A 23,727-nucleotide genomic window follows, 5' to 3' on the forward strand; every position below is an offset into this window, starting at 1 on the left:
CTGACACCTGCACCAAACCATGTCATGAAATACATGGGGAGGCAGGGGCTCACAAAGGCTGAGTTTATTTTATTCTGACTAAAGAAAACTAATGCACAGAAAAAATATGTTTATTAGCTCAAACATTTTTTTTTGGCGATAGATGAATTCTAATCTACTATTTTCTAGGGCCCCTTCAGCAGCCCCCCCTTACCATGCACGGTCACGGCGCTTCCTCCATCACCACCAGGGGGCGCTGCAGCTCCGATGCGAATGAGATGCGACTGGGCTGCAGAAGCAGAAATCTGCGCTCATCCCGGGAGTCTATACCACACGGACTCAACAGCATCAGAGCGGCAGATGGAACTGGAAAATATCGTTAAATATATGTAACTGCCTCTGTTAGCACATGTTCTGTGTCTTTTCCGGCCGAGGAAAAGGTTGTTAGTGGAGGTCGCTGCGCCACAACGACTGTCCGGCTTCACCAACTGTGACCCGAGCATCAGGAAGAAGGTAGCCAACGGGCTAATGTTAACGCTAGCGTATTAACACTGGCGACGGCTTTGTTCAGCAGTAAATATGATCCTCACGCCTGGTCTCTGTTATAGTAAATGGTCATTTTGACTGTGAGACGAGAAAGTAGGATATGTTATTACTGTTTGTTTGCTTCGTACGGTTCGTTACCTAAATGGCTTGCTAGCTTAACGCCAGCCCATCCCAGTGTTGTGGAGTCAGGAAAAGCTCCACACACGAGTTCCATAAACCAAATGATCCAAGTCAGAGCTGATCAAGTTCTTCATCCAGCAGCTTCATATAACTGACCGCCTTTCTTAAACACATCGCAGACGCCTTATTTACCATTATGATAGTATCTTTTTAATCTCATGTTCGCTCCGTTTGTCTTTCAGGAATATCCTCCCAGGCTTCATGGCTGAACCGGAGCTGCTGCTGGACTCCAACATTCGGCTCTGGGTGGTGTTGCCCATTGTTTTCATCACCTTTCTTGTTGGAGTCATCAGGCATTATGTATCCATTCTGCTTCAAAGTGACAAAAAGTTGACATTAGAGCAGGTGTCTGACAGGTAAGTCCTCTGAAACCGTAAACTGGGTCATTCTGGGAATAACACCTTTTACATGTGTTTGTCTGTTTCCTAATCTAGTCAGGTCCTTATTCGAAGCAGAATTCTAAGAGAAAATGGAAAATACATTCCTAAACAGGTAGGTCTCTACAACTTTGAATTATTTATGTAGTTCATTTCTGGATAAGATATTGGCTACATATATGTAAATATATCATTGTAAGACATTTGGTGAAATGTGTAAAAAGGTATCTTCTTTATTGCAGTCTTTTTTAATGAGGAAGTTCTACTTCAATAATCAAGAAGATGGATTTTTTAAGAAGACCAAAAGAAAGGTGGTTCCACCTTCCCCGATGACAGGTATTTTTATTTTTTTTCAAATAAGGAAGACTAATAATAGTAATTTTATAATAATTTTATATTTGTATGTGATTATATCCTCTCGAGACCCAGTAAGTAAAAGCTTTGGCTTTTTTTCCGTTAAATAATTGCCTTGATTGGAAACAGCACAATGTCTTAAATATACATCCAGCTCTTTCATTATTTTGTGTAGTGAAACAGGAGTGTGTTAAAGGTGACATATTTATGTTTTTATTATGCAGTAGGTTTACTGTACAGATTTTACAGTGTAATAAAGATGCACTATAATATGCTCATACCTGCATTTACTCTCTCCACAGATCCCAGCATGCTGACAGATATGATGAAAGGCAACGTGACTAATGTTCTTCCCATGATCCTCATCGGAGGCTGGATCAACTGGACCTTTTCAGGATTCGTAACAAGTACATATTGCCCTTATATACACATAATGTGCACATACTCAAACTGACATTAAATTTGGCTTGCTTTTGATATGCCCTTGAGTTTAAGGGAACATCACATTAAATTCTTTGTGTATTATTCTTCTCACACAGCCAAAGTTCCTTTCCCTCTTACGCTGCGCTTCAAACCCATGTTGCAGCAAGGAATAGAACTGCTCTCCCTGGATGCTTCCTGGTAAACTGATAAACAATAGCATTTGATATACATTGTTACTATCTGTTTATCTGAATGCTTAGCATAGTTTGTGACATTCTTGTCATTTGTTCTTTTTGTTTGTGTTTGTTAGGGTGAGTTCAGCATCATGGTACTTCCTGAATGTCTTTGGACTTCGCAGCATGTACTCATTAATCCTTGGCCAGGATAATGGTAATTTTATCTGACCTTACTATTTGAATTTCACATTTTATATTTAAATGGGAAAACATGCAAATCTTTACATCTATACAACTTCAAAGAGTGGACATGTTTTATCTCTACATAGCAGAAAGATTCAAGGAGTTAAACAACATAACTTAAAGATATTTGAGTTCCCATGCCAAGTACTTGTGATCAACTGCATATGTAAAGTAGGAGCTTGGTGAGAGTTCTTTAAAATTAACCATAAAAAGTATTTGATTCATTGTTAATATTCCTCAGCTAATTAAAGTCCTCTTCATAGTTCACAGTAAATATTTTTTAGAGGACCAAGGTGGGACTTTTCCCTTTACATTTGTATTTGAAAGTTGGGAATCAGTCCTCAAATCATGTCTGTAAATTTACATTCAGATAAATCTTTGTCTCAGATACAAACTGTTTGGCTTTGCACTGCTTGTACAGGTGCAGATCAGTCGAGGATCATGCAGGAGCAGATGAGTGGTGCAGCTATGGCCATGCCGGCAGACACAAATAAAGCCTTCAAGGTATACAGTGTCTGCAGGATTACTGAATGAGGAGGGGCTTAGGTCATTTCTTCATCTAATGTTTGTCCTTGTTTCTAGGCCGAGTGGGAGGCATTGGAGCTGACTGACCATCAGTGGGCGCTAGAGAGCGTTGAGGAAGAACTGATGAGCAGGGAGCTGGACTTTGATGGCTTGTTCAGCAAGGAACTGCCAAGTGGTATCTTCTGAGAACTGAGAGACTTCAGCTTCAGTTTTTATTACTGCAGGGATTTGGTTTTGGTTAAAACTACAGAAACAGGACAAATCCCTTCATGTTATGCAAAGTTTACATTCCTTTATTTTGAGGTCCTTGTCCCTTCACATGTATAACTTTTCCATCCCTGTCTGTTTTACATGAGATATCTGAAATAACTTAATATACACTGGTTTGGTTCTTGCGTATAAGAAATCATTGCTTTGTTTTTTTCATCTTTTGACAAGATGTCTGAGAGAGATTCAGTGATTGTTTGCTAATTGAAATGCAGTGATATTAGTTTGCAGCTGTATGCCATAATGCCATTTGCTGAAGAATGTGAACTATCTAGTACTTATTTTTCCATGTCTTGCACAGCTGTGTTCTTTTCATCATCACTATTATCACAGTTGATAACATACACCATTTTACAAGTGTGAATGATTATTTAATTCCTTAATTCTTTATTAGATCGTAGTTCATGTCTGTTGGAAATAGACCCACAACAAATTAGGTGTTTGCTGAGAATGTGTGGTTGAAATATTATGTAGATGGTTTATTTTGTAATGTAACTCTCCTTTGTTTTGTACAGTATAAAGCCTGTTTTGACTAAATGCCTGGTGCTTTTTTCCATTTTGTCATGTGTCCTTTTTTAGTTTCATTTCTATTAACAGTAATTCATAAGGTATTTTATACGGTCCTGTCAGAGCTATTGATTAGATAGAATGAAATCAGATAATGCCAGTGGTGTTTGTCCGGACGCACACAGGTGAACTGTAGTAACTACCGTGGAGGAGGATCATTTCCCCTCAGCTGAGGTGAAGCTCGCACAAGTGCGTCTTTTTCATCTGCGCGTTCACGGTACCGGCACACTCACTGCATGATGGCCGAGGGAGGCGGACCCGAGTCGGGTGGCGCGGCAGACTCAGACTCGGAGCCGGTAGCCGCACAAATGCCAACCCCTTCAACCGAAAGTCAAAAACAGGCTATCGGGTCACTATTAAAAACAACTCTGAGGAAGGGTGACGAATGGTAAGAATCAGAAACGACCAGGGTTAGCTATGTGCTAGAGCTAGCGTTAGCCAACTAGCTAGTAGGAAACAGGAAATGCTAATATGCTAAGTTAGCATGCTAACGATATTCGCTGGAATCGGAGGGTGTTGTGCTACTGATATTTTGGCTGGCTAATGTGTAACAAGTTAGCTATCACGCTAATTGCTACCTAGCCCGCCCTTATATTTTTAGTATTAAAGAATAGTTTCTGAATTCACAGTCGTTATCGTGGTCCATAAGCGACAAAACTAACGTATCTGGCTGACTGTCTGCTTTTTGCAACATTTAAACGTTTGTTTCACGAGAAGTTAGCTGACACTGGCTGATGTAGTGGCAGTCGAGTGATAGATGAGGCCTTGGCATCACATAGAGTTCTCCTGCTAGTCAGACCGGTTATGTGTAAGAGAAATACTGATCCAGAAATGGGCCCATTGACAGGAATTTTACGGGATGTCATTAACCCCTTGTACTGACATGTCAGTTTTAACTTGTCTGACATGTTTGCCTGGTCATTCACTAGTTCGAGCTAACATTGTTTGAGACTATGAAGACCAGGCCCAGTCAAAATGAAACCAAATGTATTGAAGTGTAGTAACTCATTAGATGATCTAAGATAAATGTCAGTTGAACGAACAAGTCTTTTGGTTTATGTGCTGCTGGAAACCAAGGGAAGAAAGAACAGGCCACACTTAAGTTATCAGCTACTAGCTCTACAGCTAACCAGTTAAACATTGATTGTAGCTGTACGTCTCAAGCATTTGCTGAAATAAGTTATCCGATGTTTTCGGATAATGTTGCATGATACTGTACATTAACATGTTCATTCTGAAATGTGTGGATGATGTAGAGGCATATTATCACTTGTACAGCTTTCCGACATAACACTCTAGTTTGAGATCATAGATTTTACATTTGTCTTCCAAGTATTATGTGCCATTTTAGGGCAAACAGAAATTCCAACAGCAATCATAGAATTTTTCCAGTGACCCCAAAGTAACATGCGGAATTCTTTCTAACAAGCCTATTAACTAAAGCAGATTCTCAGTTGGGATGGGATTAAGTCAAATTAGTTTGCTGTTACTATATCTGCAAATGCTATGGGATTGTATTGTTACATAATGATCCAAGTTGGTAGAAGGTGCTGTCTCTCCTCTAACCATTTTCCTCATCGCTTGACCCCTGTGTGTTATTGTTTTGCAAAACATAACATGAATTTTTTATGAAGAGTAAGAGTTGCTGTCTAAGGAGACATTGTGTGTTTCTAGCTTGTCACGTGTGTCATTGACTGTTTGCACTGTTTTTGTTCAGGTATCTGATTGACAGCCGGTGGTTTAAACAGTGGAAGAAATATGTGGGCTTTGACAGCTGGGATATGTACAATGTTGGAGAACATAGCCTTTACCCAGGACCAATTGATAACTCTGGACTTTTCTCAGGTAAAACAAGAATCTTGAAAAACCAACTATGCAATGTGCTCATCTGATTTACACTGAAGAACAACATAGCTTTTACTTATAATTTAAGAGCTATTTATCTCTTCATGTAGTCATCATTTTATTTATTTCTTTGAAGACCAGGAGACTCAGACCCTGAAAGAGCACCTTATAGATGAGCTGGACTATGTCCTGGTACCCACTGAGGCATGGAATAAGCTTGTCAGCTGGTATGGCTGCCTTGAGGGCCAGAGACCCATTGTCAGGAAGGTAATACTGTTAAACACAATTTTTGGTCCGTAGAGTACTCACTTAGAAAATGGGGACCTGAATGTTTTTTCCTTTTTGGTAGGTTGTTGAACATGGCATGTTTGTCAAGCACTGCAAGGTTGAGGTCTATTTGCTGGAGCTAAATTTGTGTGAGAATGACAACATGGACAATGTGGTCACACGGCATTTCAGCAAAGCTGATACTATAGGTGGGTGTAGGCATGCTTGTTCTACAGATTTAACACAGTAACCTTCAGCTCAGTGGACAGAAAAAGAACAGATTTCTGTCTATTCTTATTCATCAGATGTTGTTTTCCTGTTTCTCTAGACACTATAGAGAAGGAGATGAGGACACTGTTTGACATCCCATCTGAGAAGGAGACGCGTCTCTGGAACAAATACATGAGCAACACTTATGAGCAGTTGAACAAGCCAGACAGCACTGTACAGGATGCTGGCCTCTTCCAGGGACAGGTAAGACAGGGCTATCTCTTTCAAATAACATCACTGATTTTCCTAATTTTTTGTCATGTGCAATACTGTTCCATAATATAGTGTACATTTAGCAGATCTACAACATCCAAAGTGACACTACATAACCTTCCTTAAATTGTACATTAAGATAATAATTATTAAATTTACACTGAGGAAGTCTGGTTGTGTTTCAGCTGTACAGGCATTGATGAGTCTAAAGGTTGTGGTGATGCTACAGCAAATTATTTGTACTAACACTGGTGTTCCCTCCTAAAAATTTGTACAACACTTGCTACATACTGATAGCAATCCAAAAACAGCTTAAAGTCACTTGTCAGAATAGTTTGTTAAAAAACAATAAATATGTCAAGACTTATGGAAAAGACTAGTTACACATCCAATTAAGAGTAGGTGATATATCTGTCTGAAGCTCGATGGCATTGGGCACACGAAGAGTATTAAATTTAAGCTTGGGACGTGATAGCTTTGACATGAAGGTCAGTTGTTTCAGCTAGTCTCTCATCCAGCTCATTTTCCCACAGGTACTTGTGATTGAACGCAAGAATGAGGATGGCACATGGCCCAGACAAGCCTCCCATCCCAAGTAAGCAACTGTCTCATGTTTTAAATCATTGAGGAAAAGAAATGTTCTGTCTAAAGCATAAAATTAAAAGAAGATTGGGATGGATGTATCTGTATAGGTACAACATATTCTACATTTCTCTGAAACATGGTTCTGCTTTTACCTGCTAGATCTAGTACAACCCCATCCAGGAACTTCACTACCTCCCCAAAACTTTCCTCCAACTCGTCAGCCAGCATCTCCTCAACAGTAACCAATGGAGACAGCAGCTGTAGTACTGGCTACGCACTCAACAACAGCACCTCCTCTGGCAACAGGCAAGAATTCTTTTTCTAACACTACATTCAGACAGCACAATTTGGATTTTTTTGTGAAATCTGATTTTTTTGTTCTCGTTCATATTACACATTAAGTGTGACTTCTATCAGTGTTGAGTATGAACTGAATGCGACCCTAAAGTGTCCGCCATGCTCATAAGAGGTGTGTGACCACACAGACATGCACTGAGTTTACTGAAGTAAACACAATGCCATAGCTGTTGTTGTTTTTCCCGCCGCCTCTCCTCCTGGGATGCAGAATTGTGATGTTTGTCGCATTTCAATGATGTAAAGGTCGGATAAATGCGACCTGGCCATTCAGACTGAAGTTGCATTGCAAAATAGCAGATATGTATTGGATTTAGGACCACATATGGAAGTGGCCTGGGTTGTATTTAAAAAAAATCTGATTTGTGCTGTTCAAACTGTCTTTAACAGATCAGATACAGGTCACATATGGGCAAAAAAATGGATTTGGGTCACATTTGCCTGCAGTCTGAACGTAGCCTAAGTCAAACCTCTCTTCGCAGTGGTGGTTTGGTGAAATATGGGTTACTATCCTTTGTTCCACTTTTTTCACTTCTGATCATTTAGGACCCCTGGATGTTGTTATTTACTGGTATTTCCCTTGTGAATGAAGTTTTCAACTATCTGTGTAGAGTGATACTTGAACAACACATTGCATATTTGTAATATGTAAAAAAAAAAAAAAGGATACTTCTGTATTTAGGATGTTTATTGAATAAGTACAGACAGACTATTCAAGATCAGTCCCTGAGTTAATTTCTTAAATTACTACAAAAAACAAATACTTCTTTGCACGTGTCACACTTGAGGGAGAAGAATATATGCACTACTACCTATAATGATATTAGTTTGTATCCCTCAGCTTTCTATCATTTTAGGGTTTTTACCCCCTTTTCTGTATTTTTTTTTCCCCCTCTGTTTTGTTTACTTCTAAATGAAGGGGAGGTGCCAGAAAAAACAGTGCAACACCCATTTAAGAGCTGGTCTGTCTAAGATAACACTGGTGACTACATCAGTAAAAGTGTAATTTTATCACATAGAGAAGTACATATGAGGAAAAAAAACGTAGCTGTTCTGCAACGGCTCATGTTCAGTACAGGTCTTATTGGAAGAAGCATTAAAACCATGAGGTGCATTTGATCCTGATAAAATCCACTGTTACTTGGGGCTTAGTCTGAGTACTGAGGTGATAAACTGTGAAATAAATATAAAGACGTACATCCTAGTTCTAATTTGCTTGGTTTGCAAAGCCTTAAAGTTTATTTATCTACACTGCTTCACAATACATTATTGCTAGGATCTCAATATCTATGTGCTCTTCCCTCAGATTGGGGGGCTACAATTCCTACAGCTCCTCCTACAACTACAGAGAGTCTCAGTCGCAGCCTGGCCTGTGTGGTCTCAGTAATCTGGGCAACACATGCTTCATGAACTCTGCCCTCCAGGTAAAAACTTGCTCTTTTCAATACATACTTATTTTAATACAATACTTATTTTAATACAGGAGTAGTTGTCATCATGAGGAAAATAATAAACTTTTTTTTCTTTCTTCTTTAGTGCCTGAGCAATGCATCTCCACTAACGGAGTACTTCCTTAATGACCAATACGAGGCAGAGATTAACAGAGAGAACCCCCTTGGAATGAGGGGTGAGATTGCAGAGGCCTATGCTGATTTAGTAAAGCAGATGTGGCTTAGCCGTAGCAGCTATGTGGCTCCACGTACTTTCAAAGTGAGTCGCATGAACATATGTTTTAAATTCACACATCCAGTTATAATCTTCAAGCAGTTATAATCTGAAGTTTTGTTTCCAGACCCAGGTTGGACGCTTCGCTCCCCAGTTTTCAGGCTACCAGCAGCAGGACTCTCAGGAGCTGCTGGCCTTTCTTCTGGATGGGCTCCACGAAGATCTGAACCGGGTCAAGAAGAAGCCTTATCTTGCTCTGAGGGATGCAGAGGGTCGTCCAGATGAGGTACTACAAACACACAGATATAATGTTAATACGGTTTGCAAAAATAGCATCTAATGTTTTTTTTGTTTGTTCATCTAATTGTAGATCGTCGCCAAGGAAGCTTGGACAAACCACCGCTTGCGCAATGACTCAATTATAGTTGATATTTTCCACGGTCTCTTCAAATCCACTTTGGTGTGCCCAGAGTGCTCCAAAGTGTCTGTAACCTTTGACCCATTCTGCTACCTCACGCTGCCTCTGCCCATGAAGAAAGACCGGACTATGGAGGTTTTCCTGGTCCGATCAGACCCGCAGTCCAGACCTACACAGGTGAGATGTAGCTCTGCTCCAGGGTTGTTCATCTACAATAAAACCTGCAAATAAACCGATAGTTTGCATGCTGACATTTCATCTCTTGGATTTCTGCACAGCTATGCATTTAGTAAAGCATATTGCCTCAGATTGGACACTTAATTTTTTGTCCTGTTTGTCTTGCAGTATCGGGTGGTGGTCCCCAAACTGGGTACAGTCACAGACCTGTGCAGCGCCTTGTCCAGACTCTGTGGAATCCTTCCAGAAAATGTTAGAATCTTTTTATATATGAAGAATAAAGTGCTGTATACTCTTAGTCCAATCTTTATATTTTTAAAGTGGAAATTAAAATCTGTATAATCACATTCACTTCTGTCTTCCTAGATGGTGGTTGCTGACGTTTATAATCACAGGTTCCATAAAATTTACAGGCGGGATGATGGTCTTAACCAAATCATGGAAAAAGATGACATCTTTGTGTAAGCCTCGTTGTAGATATATAGCATAGTGTATCTGTATCATTTAGTTTTATTGCATTTTTAATGTCTGATTTATGTTGACAACCTTTGCAGATATGAGGTACAGGAGGAGGACAGTGAAAAGATGAACCTACCAGTGTATTTCAGGGAGCGACACTCCAAACATGCCGGAAGCTCCACAAGCACCATGCTGTTTGGTCAGCCTTTACTCATCACCGTGCCCAGACACAACCTCATAGCTGATGTTCTCTATGATAAGATCCTGGAGAGGATTGGGTAAGAACTGTGTGAATACCAAGGAGGGCAAAGTGCAGTCTAGATAGAACAATGAAGGGAAAAATATAGAAGTAGATTTAAAAGGAAGTAATAATACAGGATTTCTACAGGTTCTGAAATCAAAGCAATTAAAGTAAATACAGTAATGTACATAAATGTGATTCTATGATGCCTAAATAATGCATTCTGTCAATACTTGGCTGTGGTCTATTGAAAATAAGAATGTTAAAACATTTGCGTCTTGTGCAATAAAACAGTTACATCAGGAACTTTCATTATAGAGTCATTAGAGTTGAATTGGAAGTCATCTATATCATAATACTGGACGGTCTCAGAGCATCTGTGTGTGTGGGTATCTACACAGTTCTGAGGAATTGGGATGTTTTTAACTGGCAAATTTGGTGCCTACAGTTGAGGAAAAGTCCCATCTCCACATGAAATATCTCGGCAAGTTGATAGGACCAATATTTTGGGAGATTTCAGTCATTTTGGAATACAGTAGCCTTACATTCATATTGCTCAGTTTACCAGAAGCGCAGTACAATGCTACATGACGTGAAATGAAGTTAAAAACAGGAACGATGCATTTACTGACTTCAGTCCCTAGATATGGGTATTAATATATGGGTAGGTAGCTAACATACAATAATATGTTAGCTACCTACGAGCCAGCACGTAGCCTTAGATCCTCGGGCAGAGGGCTCCTGGCTGTTCCAAAGTCGAGGCTTAAATCTAAGGGTGACCGGGCCTTTTCCATCAGGGCCCCTCGACTTTGGAACGGCCTGCCCGAGGAAATAAGGCTTGCGGAATCAGTGGCATCTTTTAAGTCACTTCTTAAAGCACATTTTTATAGACTTGCTTTTATGTGATGTTTGTCCCTTTTAATTTTTAAATTTTTTAATTTGAATCTTATCCTGTTTGATTGTTGGTTTATATTCTCATACATGATGTTGTTTTATCTCACGCCTCTACTTCTGCATTGATTTAACAGCATCATGTTACATTACCCCTGCCCTCTTTATTCTGATTCATTTAATCTATTTGAAGTGTTTTGTTTCTGCATTGTTGTACACATCTCTCCTATTATGTTGCTTCTATTTTAGTGTTTTTAGTGTTTTTATTTACATCTTGTATCCTGCTGTTGTGCCCTTTTATTTTATTTGTTTGTCAAAGCACTTTGTAAACTTTGTTTTAAAAGGTGCTATATAAATAAAGTTATTATTATTATTATTAATATGACCTGTGGTATCCCATGGGTCAGTGCACTAGTAAAAACATAAAGCTATTGTAAAAATCCAACAAATGGCTGCCATCACAAAATTTATTCACATCAGTATTATCATTGAAGTTCATCTGAAGTGAGATGGAACATGAAGTTTGATCTTAGATAACTTAAAGTCTTAAGTTTGACTCCTGCAGAAACCCTCTAGTGCAAGCTGTGCACTGTAACAATTGTGGGGTCGCACATGTGTTCCCTAAACAGGAGATGATGAGTCATTCTAAAGTGTGGTGAATTTGAGATACTTACTGAGTTTACTTATCACTGTTTTTGATTTATGTTGCTATGTATTCATTTATTATCTGTTTCCTGTTGCAGACGCTATGTGAAACCCTCCCCGAGCCCAAGTAGCGAAAACAGGGCATCAGCCTCAGCCACCTTTGCCAGCTGCAGCCAGGCTCCTGAATGTTCTACATCATCTACTCTCAACGCCAGCCTGGGTGGCTGCGGCAGCCCCCTGTCGGATGGGGCCTCATGCAGCGCCAGCTCCAGTAATGGCAGCAACCACTCAGGGACCTGCAATGAAACTAATGGGCTATATGACGGTAAGTGGCTAATGTGAAGTCAGCAGTGTAGCACATCAGAGCAAATGTGAAGGGAAGGTCGGTATCAAGATATCAGAGAGAATGCCTTTACCCTTCAGAATATGTATTTCTTCCAATGTTATCCAAGAAAACTTGAAGAGATTTAATGATTGTGTGTTCAGGAGAGGAGGAGGCAATGGACCACCAGGTGAGTCCAGAGCCAGAGAATGGTCAGTCTGAAGAGGAGGAGGAGGAGACATCTGACTTGGAAAATGGGCCTAAAGGAGAAGCGGGCAAGCTTTGCTCTTCACCAGCTAAGCTCTTCACTTTCAGCATAGTCAACTCTTATGGAACAGCCAACATTAGCCCGCTGCCTTGTGATGGAAATGTCCTTAAACTTAACCGTAAGTGTCTGTCTGTGAAGTGAAAAAAACACTGGTCCGTAACTTTTTCAAAGCCGCTTTGTGTTCACACAGCTCTTCCCATCTCCTCTCTTTACAGCACATTCCACAGTGGCGATCGACTGGGACACTGACTCTAAAAAACAGTGCTATGATGAACAGGAAGCAGAGGTCAGTGGAATGATATTTATCCATGTCTAACTTCTTAAATTCCTGGGAGTTCATCCTGTGGAAGGATATGTAAACAGTCTAAGTGTAATTAAATACTGTTTGTATGTAGGCCTATGAGAAGCACGAGAGCATGCTCCAGCCACAGAAGAAGAAGGCCACTGTGGCGCTGAGGGAATGCATTGAGCTCTTTACAACCATGGAGACACTTGGGGAACATGATCCATGGTAAGGGTTCACCACCTCAGCCTAATTCACTGTCAGACAGGCAGCGTTTTCCACTGCCATTCTCATAGAAACCTGATCATTTTTACGCAGGTACTGTCCCACATGCAAGAAACATCAACAGGCCACAAAGAAGTTTGACTTGTGGTCACTGCCGCGCATTCTGGTAGTTCATCTAAAGCGTTTCTCCTACAATCGATGTTGGAGGGACAAACTGGACACAGTCGTGGACTTTCCCATCAGGTAGGGGACACAATTTATCACTTGCACCATAGTCACAGAGTTTAAGGACAGATCTGGAGGAGAAAAAAAACTCAGTGTTGTGGTTAAACATCTCTGTAACTATCTTTCTTATTGATTTTAAAACGTAGTTATTTTAAAGTTTTATTTTTTTAAAAGGCTTAAAATTGTCCAAAGATTTTGGAGATCTGTAAATCTCAAAAGTCATTTTACTTAAATTAGTGTTTTAAATATTCCCAAACATATACTTGTACACCCCCAAATTATAGTTGAGACATTACAGTAGCAGGAGTCTTAAACAGAAAACATGAGTTATTTTGAAGAAAAACAGTCAATATTGCATAACATGTGACATCATCATACACTTGAATGATGTGTAAATACAATACAGTATTGTAACAAAACAAGCTGCTAAAGTACATTTTTTTCTAGCTCCTTGTCATCCAAGGTATGTGTGTCCAAAAAGCCTAGGAACGCCTCAGTACATATGAGACTCTAACACTAGAGGGAGCTGTGCTCTGAACCTCACAAACCTCACTTCGTGTCCCAATGAGGAAGTGCAAAGTTTATTGCAATTCTGAACAACTGAGGATTGTCTCTGGTGAACGTCATGTTTCAAAGAACAACTAACTTATGTTGTAACCCTCCTTATCTGTCTGATAAAATGTAAACTGACAAGGAGCCTTTTAATTCTGAATGAGTCATCCATGTTTTTTGACTCCCTGTAAACCTTTTCCTGCTGTTTAAAAAAGAGTTACCTGAAAGTATTATGTCCTAACAGTCTTTGTTTGGGCAGCGCGTGGTGACCTCTATTGAGGAACTGGATCTACTAGAAACCAGGAAGCAGAGAAAACATTACTGAAGTTCAGCTACAGGAAAAGCTGAGTCATGCTTACTAAGGCTGGCTTAAACATTGACTCAGCTGCAGAACGTCTTATTAGGAGTCTTGTTTTCATTTGTACCTTTTTTTTAGAAAAAAAGTGTATTTTAAATGTTGTAACTTAAACTGTACAACTCGCTGATTACTTTTCTTTCCTCAGGGATCTAAACATGTCTGAGTTTGTGTGTGACCCCAAGGCCGGCCCCTACACATACGACCTCATTGCAGTGTCAAACCACTATGGAGGAATGGGAGGAGGGCACTGTAAGTCATTATCATAGTCCTCTGTCATTTTCAATAGTTAAATTCTACCCTCTCTTGCAGAATGGAAGACAAGCCAGTGCTGATCCACAGTAGTGTACCATTAACAGCTTTAGTTTTATTCCACTCTAACCTTTGTGCAAACACCATTTTTCAGACATGTCTGCAACATGTGTCAGCAAATGGTTTGCTAAACAACAATTGTGTCTCCATGGACACTGTAATCGGTTGCAGTTGAATATGATGAAGTGCCTTGTTCACTATTGTTGAGGACTTGTGTTTGCATTGTGTATGCATAGTGGACCTGTCAGATAAGACCGACCTCTCTGCTTGGACAAACACAGTCTGTTCATTAACTCTGCCTTCTCTTGCTCAACAGATACTGCTTATGGCAAGAACAAAGTGGATGGAAAATGGTATTACTTTGATGACAGCAGTGTTTCATCTGCCTCGGAGGACCAGATTGTGGTGAGCCTCACTTTTTAATATATTTATATATAAATAGACCCTGTGACTGAACAAGTTTACACAGTGAACCTTGGATTTGATGATGAAGAGTCCTCAGCCTCGTTGGCCTTCTGTTCTTGGTGTCAGGTGTTTTTGTTGTTTTTGTGGTGTAACCTTATCCTTGTCCTTCCTGTGCAGACTAAAGCAGCCTATGTGCTGTTCTATCAACGCAGAGATGGGGACGCTCCCTCCAAACCTCAACCTTCAGCCTCTCTGGGAGGAGCCCCCGAAGCATCAGATGACCACATGGACACAAACTGAGCAGCCCAGTGCAAAGCGACACACACTCAAGTGCATATGGCAAATAGAGACACTTGGACACACACACAAAGCTTCTTTAGTGACAGAGGACTCCACAGACTTAACATTATTAAAACACCTTCTCCGTATTTTATTTGGTTTTTGTCTCATTTGCTGTCAACTAGAGCCACAGCCTTGTCAGAAGAGTGACCTGAGAGACTTCCTTCCTGCAGCATCGGGCCCGCTCAATTCTCAAATTAGTTTTGTCTGAACTATGAGGAACATAAATGGATATAGATCCTCACACTGGATGAACAGAATGTCAAATACCCACTAAGCATAACTAAACAAATGAGTCAGAAATATTAAAATAAGCCAAATGCACATGTTGTTTCAACCAAAGCGTTCCAAGATATTTATACATACCAACTGTTAAGACAAAAGCAGGATACTGGCACTGTGCCTAGATTTCTCTCTGATATTAATGCCGTGCTGAAGTAAATGCAAATAACTAACAGTGTGATGTGCACACAGAACAACATGTCATGTGTGGGTCTGTTATTGTCAGGGATTTTTCAGTTGCAGACTAGCTGTGGCGCCCGTCCTGCTGCCTCTGTGTTGCATTGGAACACAGCAGGGATGTCTCATCATGACTTGTGACAGAAGCTGTTTCACAGCCTTGCTCCTGTTCTCCAACATTTTTATTTTTTACTTTTTTTTTTCGGTTTTCTGTCACTCAGCATGGACTCTGCTGTCTCTCGGACCCTAAACTATGAGAAGAGTCTTACCATGCTGCCCCCACCCCTTTTTTTTTTTTTTTTGTATAAATCCTGATGCGAAAGCGGCCTTTTGATTCCTGCAACCTGATAAAGAAAGGAGGCACTTTGAATTCTCCATGAATACATTATCTACCTGCTTCTGGTGTATTTAGACAATATAGAATTGTATGGTTTGGCCTAACCATTATGGATTATGGTCAGTCATACATTTCCAGATCATTTTAATGTGTCTTTTAAGCATATTTTGCTGCCTGATTGGACCCCTTAGCTCACCTGCAATGGCTTGCCCTTATTAGTCTTGTACATTAATGCAGCTCTGTATTGAAATGGCTATGTTATTTGATATCTTCAAAGCACACAGAGTGAAGCAAAATAAACTAGTATACAAGTGGTGCTTTATTCATGAAACTTGAACTTGCTCCTACTCATTCTGAACAGTCTTCATGTGATTGGATGGGGGCAGGACAGCAGTACCTTAACAGCATTATCACTGAATGCAGGCATTTGGATCACGTTCCTTTCATTGGCTTTAGCAACTACTCAGCATTCAAATCACACACGGATAAACTCTTAAAGCTCATAATATGTCCATAAACCGAACGTTGTCCCAGTACGCACAGCTGTAATACTTGTAGTACTGGCTGTGTATACAAGATATGATATATGAACTTCAGTCTCAAGGATCTTCTTGTGAAATCAGATGGTATTTATTACTTCATGAATCTGATTCTGTGGCATAATTTCTGCACTTTGTTGCATAAGAGCATGTTAATATGTAGGGCATCCATGTGCCCGTCTGCTAGTTTGTCCTGCCACCATTATGTTGGTGATAGAGAACTACCAAAATAGAATCATTTATGCCTATATAGAAAAGCTTTACATCATATCTGTAATCCTTGATTCTAAGTTGAAAACAAAATTCTGCTTTGAAATGCACTGAATCTTGTTTTCTTCCCCTGAAATCACGACGGCAGTTGGAACAGAACAGATGTAAATAATGGCTATTTTAAACAGGTGTATAAATTCTTGTCCTCGTATTTATCTTATTGCCGATATCTACAGGAATTGTTTCTAACTGAAAGATATTTGAATCAAAGTACAATAAAGACTGGACGCCAAAATGAGCTGGTTTGTTTGGACTAATTCCACACCCAAAAGTAGATGAATCAGTGTGTACCTGAAATGACTTCAAATCTAGAGCTGTCATCCTGACAATAGCTGGCTTTACTTCAGTGGTTATGAAATACAGTATTTCTTGATATAGTACAGATGTGGCGCAACCTTAATTATGTGGCTTTCAGACGCTGAAGGGTTACGAAATCCACTGATCTGTTATCAGGAGTCGGCATTGAAAAAGCACAGGTCAAAAGGACGCCTGCTCTGCAGACTATGAATGGATTATGGCTGTTATGACATTTTATCTTTCATTGACCATAAAGTTTTCATTTGCAAAGTACATGCAATAAATAAATTACAGGATTTTCAGATAAAGTTTAGATTTAGACTAGATTTAAGAGGATTCTTGACCTCTTCCGAGACCTTCTAAGGCCCAACAGTGCCTTTTTGTTTCACAGCTTTACTTAAAAAAATTAAAGAGCTGTCCATTGCAAAAAAAAAAAGTATCTGAAAAAACTCTGACGATGTTAGCAGTTATTTAATGCTTTTACTTTCCTGGGTCTCAGGAGGTTATGATTGAACAAATATATAAGACTTTATCAAAAATGTTTGATTATTTGTATTAAAAGGAAGAAAAAAAGAGGCAGTTGAAAAGTTAAAAAACCTTTATTGGTCCTCTTGACACATGAAACCACATCTGTGCTTCACATGCATCCAATGAAACTGCAAACTTCTGCCTTTTACATTTCATCTGTCACCCTCCTCCCAACTAGTTGGTTTGAGAGGATGTCGTCATTAAGTAAAACAGCAGAACAGTCATTGTATACAGGAGAGCACAGGCAGTTCCAGACAGTGTTCAACATCTGCAGAAGCTCAATGCCTGACCAGTGTTGGACGGAGTGCAGGCTGGTGCAGGTGGACGCAGCAGGACAGATACGTTTAGGAGGACGGGTCATTATTGAGCCTGGCTGAGGAGCTTCTTGATGTCTCCCTCGATGTCGCTGGTGAGGAACCTCCTGCTGTAACGCTTGAACGGCATTCCGTCCGGTCCGACCAGGAACTTCTCGAAGTTCCAGGCCACGTCGTTCCTGGACACCGGGCTCCAGATGATTAACTTGGGATCGGTCATGAAGGCGGACGGCTCGTCGCTGGGGAACGGAAGCTTTTCCCTCAGGAAGGAAAACAGAGGATGGGCATCTTTTCCATTCACATCCACTTTCTCTAGCAACTGAAACTTTGGCTCAAAGCCGTTTCCAGGACGGACATACTTCAAGGACATGAGGATTTCCTCATTCTTGCAGTTCTCCTGTAGGTGATGAGGATATTATACATGTTAGGTTCTGCAGTAAACTAATTCTGCATTTTCATATACAACACTATCACATTGGATAAGTAAATGTAATTTGTGACCAGAAGAAATATTTTAGTTTAGTGCTCATCTTAGAAATTAATAGTTTAGAAGTTGTGTTGCTGGGAAGCACAAGAGAACTAAGAATCTGCTTGAAATATCCCATAAGAGCTCAAAATGTTTTTTTGAAATGTCAGAAGTAACTACAACATAATATTTCATTTGGATATACTAATGAGTCACCTCTACTTGGTGTCTATGGAAGTAGGTTGCTATGGTCACCAAAGACAAGCTTAACAAGCAGCAAAAGTTCAAGCAGTCAGTCATTATGTCCACTATACTTGCATCATAATCCATTAATGCATTTCTGTCAATTATTATCAATAATCACATTTGCAGAGTTAGTTAATGTTTTTAAAGGCGATATACTGACACGCAGACTTTGTTGTAGAGATGTGTGGTGGATGCATTGAACAAAATTCTCCAGCACAAAAATACTATTGGGGAAAATTGGGCATCATCCAGCTCCAGACAGTTAGTTTGTTCAGTATGATATGTGTACTTGCTTAAAGTTACAGAAAACATAGGGTCTGTGTGAGCTGGATAAGCCACAGACTGGTGTATACAGTAGGTGGTAACTGGTAGTTCTGGTCTGGGTCAGCAGGTTTGTACTGAGGAAAAGGACTCCTATTCATCACATGGAGCTGGGTGACATTTGTATAAGAGCTGAAGATGAAGGTGATGACGATGGCAGGTCATAGTTTTTATATTTGCAGACAAGCTCAGCAAAGAGAAAAAGGACAACAGGACAGTGTAGCAGAGGTGAATTAGTGACAAAAGTGCGTCTGATGTTGTAGATTATATAATATTATACATCATCTACCTGGACTATTATTTGGACCTAAACTGTCTGTGGTTTATGCCCACTGTAACAGACATTCACTGTATTATCTTTAGTTCTAGTGTTGATTGAACGGGACCAAACCTCATTCTGCTAAAGGTCAATAAAGAGCCATCTCTGTGTCTTAAGTCATTCAAGAAAGTTATGGCCTCATTGTTTGTGTTCCTGAAAATCCTGTTTACAACTATTTTGTTCTGGGCCTGGCCAAGTGAAAGTTAACATCAGATCAGGGTCAATTTCTTTTTTCTCTAAAACAATATTTTTGATTACTCAGCATGAAAGTCCGATATCTCTAGTTTCTAAAACTGTGTTTATTTAATTTGTACCTGAATTAAAACTGGATATATAAGAAAATATATGAGAATACAGTGTAAATTAAGAACAGTAAAGGTTGTAAATCAATGTATACAACATAAATTCAGAATAAAATAGCAATGTTTAACTAAATATGTTCAAAATATATGCCTATGCCCAATCTTATATTTTATAATAATCAAATACTATAATGATTTTGAATGTTATTTATCATAAAAAACAGCCGAAAGCTGTGTATTAAATATGGTAATGAAACATATATGGCCAAAGACTGATAATTTTATCAGTATGTTAATAAAATCTTTGATTATTATTACAGTGTATCACACTGAATAAACACCTCACTTTGTTACTTTATTGGATTTTCACTCCGTTACTATGAATTAATGTCTTTTAAAACTAAAATAAAAATGATAGTTTCATTTTTGAATATAGTGTACTCTCATATAAAAAAAGTGTGGTATGCTAAATATTTCCTTGAGGAACAACACGTTTTGGCATTTTTCCAAACCTTGAATAACTGCTGTATATTTTTCCTCACTCTGTTATTTTGCCAATGATAATATATTCATGTTGTTATTAAATATTTGGTTATTATTCCTTAGTGGTATGTTAAAGTTCTTGCTTAGACCTACAATTTGAGCTATTATGGATGCTGTTAAATTAATTTTTAAAAACATATATGGAATGAGTAGTGTTGCTGCACAGTGCTTTCTCACTCCGTTACTCTCTTGGCCAGACCCTCCTGTGTCCTGATGGTTTTCATGTGTCCACCACATATTCAGAGCTGTGTGGTCGTGAGATAAGCCTGTCTGAATCATACCAACTGCCAAAAGTCTCCATTTTGATGCCTCCTAATCATTGCTCTGCCTCTGACATTAAAGTTTTCTCTTCTTTCTTGTTCCTCAGTAAGATGTCAGATGACATCAAAAGTTGTGGTTCATTGTTTTCTTTGCCAAATTTTACGCAGAAAGGGAAGTGAAATATGAGTCAGTCTCAGTAGTAGCTTTGTTTTATCAAACACGTGGCTCAAAAATGAAGACTTCCATGCTTCAGTGAATTATGTGTCAGAATAGCAACAAAACAAAACAAAACAAAACTAATACATTTAATTAACTTTTGTGAGATCATCAAAATAACCAGATCATAGACATAACAGCTGCCAAAGCATTCAATGTCTGGAATGATCAAGTCATTAGAAACAACTTGGAAATATTTTAACCCAGAACTATTTTTGTGGTGACTTCCTTTCTCTACATTTAATCATTACTAAGTGATTTATCACCATTTATGATAATATTATCCTTTGCATTTTTTCAGTGAATATCAAGTATATTCCTATATTTAATTATATATATCATAAGTAACATTCTGACAATGTAAGTGGTAATAAAAGCTCAGTAAATTTAAAGGTTATTAAATCAAAACACAAAGTTAAAGGAAACATGACTTTTTCAGTGAAAAATATTAATTCTACATAAAAACAAGCATCTCCAACCATTGTCAATTGTCAAACTATGTGAACCAATGTTGCAGAGGACAATGGTGTTTCCATGTTCACCAGAGACTATTGCAAGTGATTAAAAATCTGATTTGGCAGAAAAGCTGACAAACTGCATTTTACCTGAATTATTTCATTGTACTGATAGGATTAGTGGTTCAACAATTCTTAAACATTTTAGATCAGTAGATGCTTTTGGGTCTTTAATGGTTAAGAATGTCAGGCTCTTATGTGTAACTGTGCGTAACTATGTGCAACACTGCCAAAATTGCAATTTCCTGTTTATTGAAAGTATTCAGTCTATGTTGAAACAGCTGAAACAACTTAAGGAAATAAAATACTTCCTCTTTCTGATTTGGGCATAGTTAGATTCTCTGAAAAGCACTTTGTTACTGATCATTACACAAAATAACATTTGAGGTATCAGGTATGAATTCAGCAGAAATAAAACTATAACAAAGCCCTTCATGTGAGTTCACGCAAATGACTTTTACAGATTTACAATGTTACTTCACATAAACAAAGTACTGTTTAAATCAGTGGGTTGTTTTCAGAAAATTAAAAGATAAGAAGCATTAAAATATGATAAAAAGTCATCCTAATATTGGTAATAGTGTTATTTCTTTACCTGGTGGCCAAACTGGTTACAGTGAACTCACTATACTAGTGTGTCCCCTTTAAAGTTAAACTAGTCACTATTAAACTAAAAATATGTAAACTTATGTGAGCAAAATAATACTTGATAACAGGATCAAGCCCCATAACAGTGTGTAAGTAAATGCTTTCCCAGTGAAGTCTAGCATCATGCTTTCCTACACATTTATTTATTTATTTACATGTCCAGAGAAGTTGCTCTAAATTGGAGTAGGATTCAATAACTGAATACAGAAGCATTACTAAAATATAAAACAGAATAGAACAAAAAAGTGTAGAATAGAATAGAACAGATCCTTCTTGTCACTGAGGAACAATGACATTCAGTTTAGCAGCAGATTCTTCAAGTGCAAAATGAAAGACTGTATAAAACTATCTCGTGAAATTATACTGAAAATATACAAAAAATTAAAAATAAAAAAAATACTGAAAAGATATGGTATACAAGTAATAATAAAACAGCTTCCAACACAAAGTCCCTATATATAACAAACCCCTTCATGTGAGTTTACATAAATGACAGATTTACAAAGTTACTTTACAGCAGGTCACAGTACAGTTCAAGTCACTGGGTTGTTTTCAGGGAAATTAAAGAAACAGTAGTATCAAAACCCGATATAAAGCACAGAAGTCCTTCTAATAGCAGTAACTGTGAATACTGTTTTACCTGGTGGCCGAACTGGTTGCAGGGAACTCCCAGGATCACGAGCCCCTTGCCGCCGTAGCGCTCGTGGAGCTCGTTCATTTGGGTGTAATCCCTGGTGGTCGTACCTCAGAGGGACGCCACATTTTCAATAAGGACCACTTTGCCCTGCAGCGACGAGAAGTTAAACACTTCTCCGGTTAGGAGTCGGGCCGTGAGGCTGTAGAACTTGGAGGCCATTGTGAACCGCTTTGTTTAGAGTTCAGATACGTTCAGAGTGATACGTGACCCTCTGCCACCTCCGGTCTGCACGAGCACAGTTTAACACCGCACTCAGAGATGTGTTCATGGACAAGAGAGTTCACACCCTGCAGACACGGGGACTCACTGGAAGGGTTTGGTTACACTGTTATTTCGGCTTCACTTAAAACTATTTTTGTTGCGACTTCTACATTGATTTTTCTTCTACTCTTAAGCTTTCCTAAGTGACTTATCACCATGTATTATAATATCATCCTCTGTATTTTGCATTTTTTGCGGATATGTGATATTTTCCTATATTTAATTTAAGTTTATTTACAGTATTGTACAGGAAGCTCTTTTAGAGGTAGTTCTTTAGTAAGTGTCTTTTAGAGTATATATACTAACCCTAATACCAACCTGGCTACTAACCCCCTGTTGTGTTGTGTTTTGGTCTGTCTGTTTTTTTGTCTCATGCTGTATGTAAAGCTGCTGAATACTTGAATTTCCCTCGGGATTAATAAAGTATCTATCTATCTATCTATCTATCTATCTATCTATCTATCTATCTATCTATCTATCTATCTATCTATCTATCTATCTATCTATCTATCTATCTATCTATCTATCTATCTATCTATCTATCTATCTATCTATCTATCTATCTATCTATCTATCTATCGATATTAGTGGTTTAATAGTTATTAAACATTTTATATCAGTAAATGCTTTCAGTTGCTGGCAGTCATTGCCTTGGGGGTGCAGTGATTTAGTGTTATAATCTTTATTTACAGAGCACTTGTCACACAAAGTGTGGTATAAAAAAAAAAAAAAAAAGATAAAACACAAAATGATAAAACATACAAGGACGTAAATGAAAGTGCATAACAAAGTAAACTAGCAGCTCAGATAAAAATGGGATATACCCCTTGGTAAAAGTATGTAATTTAATAAAACTACAATTAAAACACACAGTGCAATCACTTCATTGAGAAATAAAATAAATAAATAACAAAATAAATCATGGTTTCAGATAGGGTAAACCCAAACCCATGAAGTAAATTAAGTGTAGAATTCTATGTGTATAACAATTCAGAGTTTTTTGTTTTTTGTTTTTTTTTAAATTCATACAATTCCCAATAATATTCCACTTACTTTAAGATTAATTTAAAATATGGGCTTTTATTAAGTACTTCAGATGTATGAATCTAAAATTCTCCTGGTTATATAAAAACATTTATGTATTTTATGTTTTATAATATGAAATACCTGCACTGCTGTGTTCTGCAAATATACGAGTCTCTATTTCCTTATGCTTTGGTCAAAATTTTTCTTAT

General features: G+C 38.5%; 3 protein-coding genes across 4 annotated transcripts; 2 read left to right on the forward strand and 1 right to left on the reverse strand.

Moving 5' to 3' along the window:
* Positions 1-248: 248 nt before the first annotated feature.
* Positions 249-3,607, forward strand: emc3 (ER membrane protein complex subunit 3). Of its 2 annotated transcripts, none has more exons than XM_030135091.1 (9): positions 249-508; positions 886-1,061; positions 1,140-1,197; positions 1,325-1,418; positions 1,739-1,843; positions 1,976-2,057; positions 2,170-2,249; positions 2,700-2,782; positions 2,861-3,607. In XM_030135091.1, the coding sequence occupies exons 2-9, from the start codon at positions 907-909 to the stop codon at positions 2,987-2,989; spliced, it is 786 nt and encodes a 261-aa protein (XP_029990951.1). In that variant the 5' UTR covers positions 249-508; positions 886-906; the 3' UTR covers positions 2,990-3,607. The 2 variants fall into 2 exon arrangements, with proteins under 2 accessions (XP_029990951.1, XP_029990950.1); XM_030135090.1 differs by having other exon boundaries at positions 250-492; positions 888-1,061.
* Positions 3,608-3,851: 244 nt separating this feature from the next.
* Positions 3,852-16,071, forward strand: usp4 (ubiquitin specific peptidase 4 (proto-oncogene)). The gene is made up of 22 exons (XM_030134224.1): positions 3,852-4,025; positions 5,355-5,482; positions 5,619-5,749; positions 5,832-5,958; positions 6,078-6,223; positions 6,766-6,827; positions 6,977-7,123; positions 8,478-8,595; positions 8,708-8,881; positions 8,964-9,122; positions 9,207-9,431; positions 9,600-9,683; positions 9,798-9,892; positions 9,986-10,168; positions 11,766-11,992; positions 12,154-12,375; positions 12,473-12,543; positions 12,653-12,768; positions 12,859-13,008; positions 14,046-14,149; positions 14,526-14,614; positions 14,792-16,071. Exons 1-22 carry the CDS (start codon positions 3,874-3,876, stop codon positions 14,912-14,914), a joined length of 3,033 nt encoding a protein of 1,010 aa, XP_029990084.1. The 5' UTR covers positions 3,852-3,873; the 3' UTR covers positions 14,915-16,071.
* Positions 16,072-17,435: 1,364 nt separating this feature from the next.
* gpx1b (glutathione peroxidase 1b) lies at positions 17,436-22,466 on the reverse strand. The gene is made up of 2 exons (XM_030134225.1): positions 22,175-22,466; positions 17,436-18,094 (listed from the first exon to the last, which is right to left on the reverse strand). Exons 1-2 carry the CDS (start codon positions 22,388-22,390, stop codon positions 17,744-17,746), a joined length of 567 nt encoding a protein of 188 aa, XP_029990085.1. The 5' UTR covers positions 22,391-22,466; the 3' UTR covers positions 17,436-17,743.
* Between the last annotated feature and the right edge of the window lie 1,261 nt (positions 22,467-23,727).

This window comes from Sphaeramia orbicularis, chromosome 5 (assembly GCF_902148855.1).
Source record: "Sphaeramia orbicularis chromosome 5, fSphaOr1.1, whole genome shotgun sequence".
NCBI lineage: Eukaryota > Metazoa > Chordata > Actinopteri > Kurtiformes > Apogonidae > Sphaeramia > Sphaeramia orbicularis.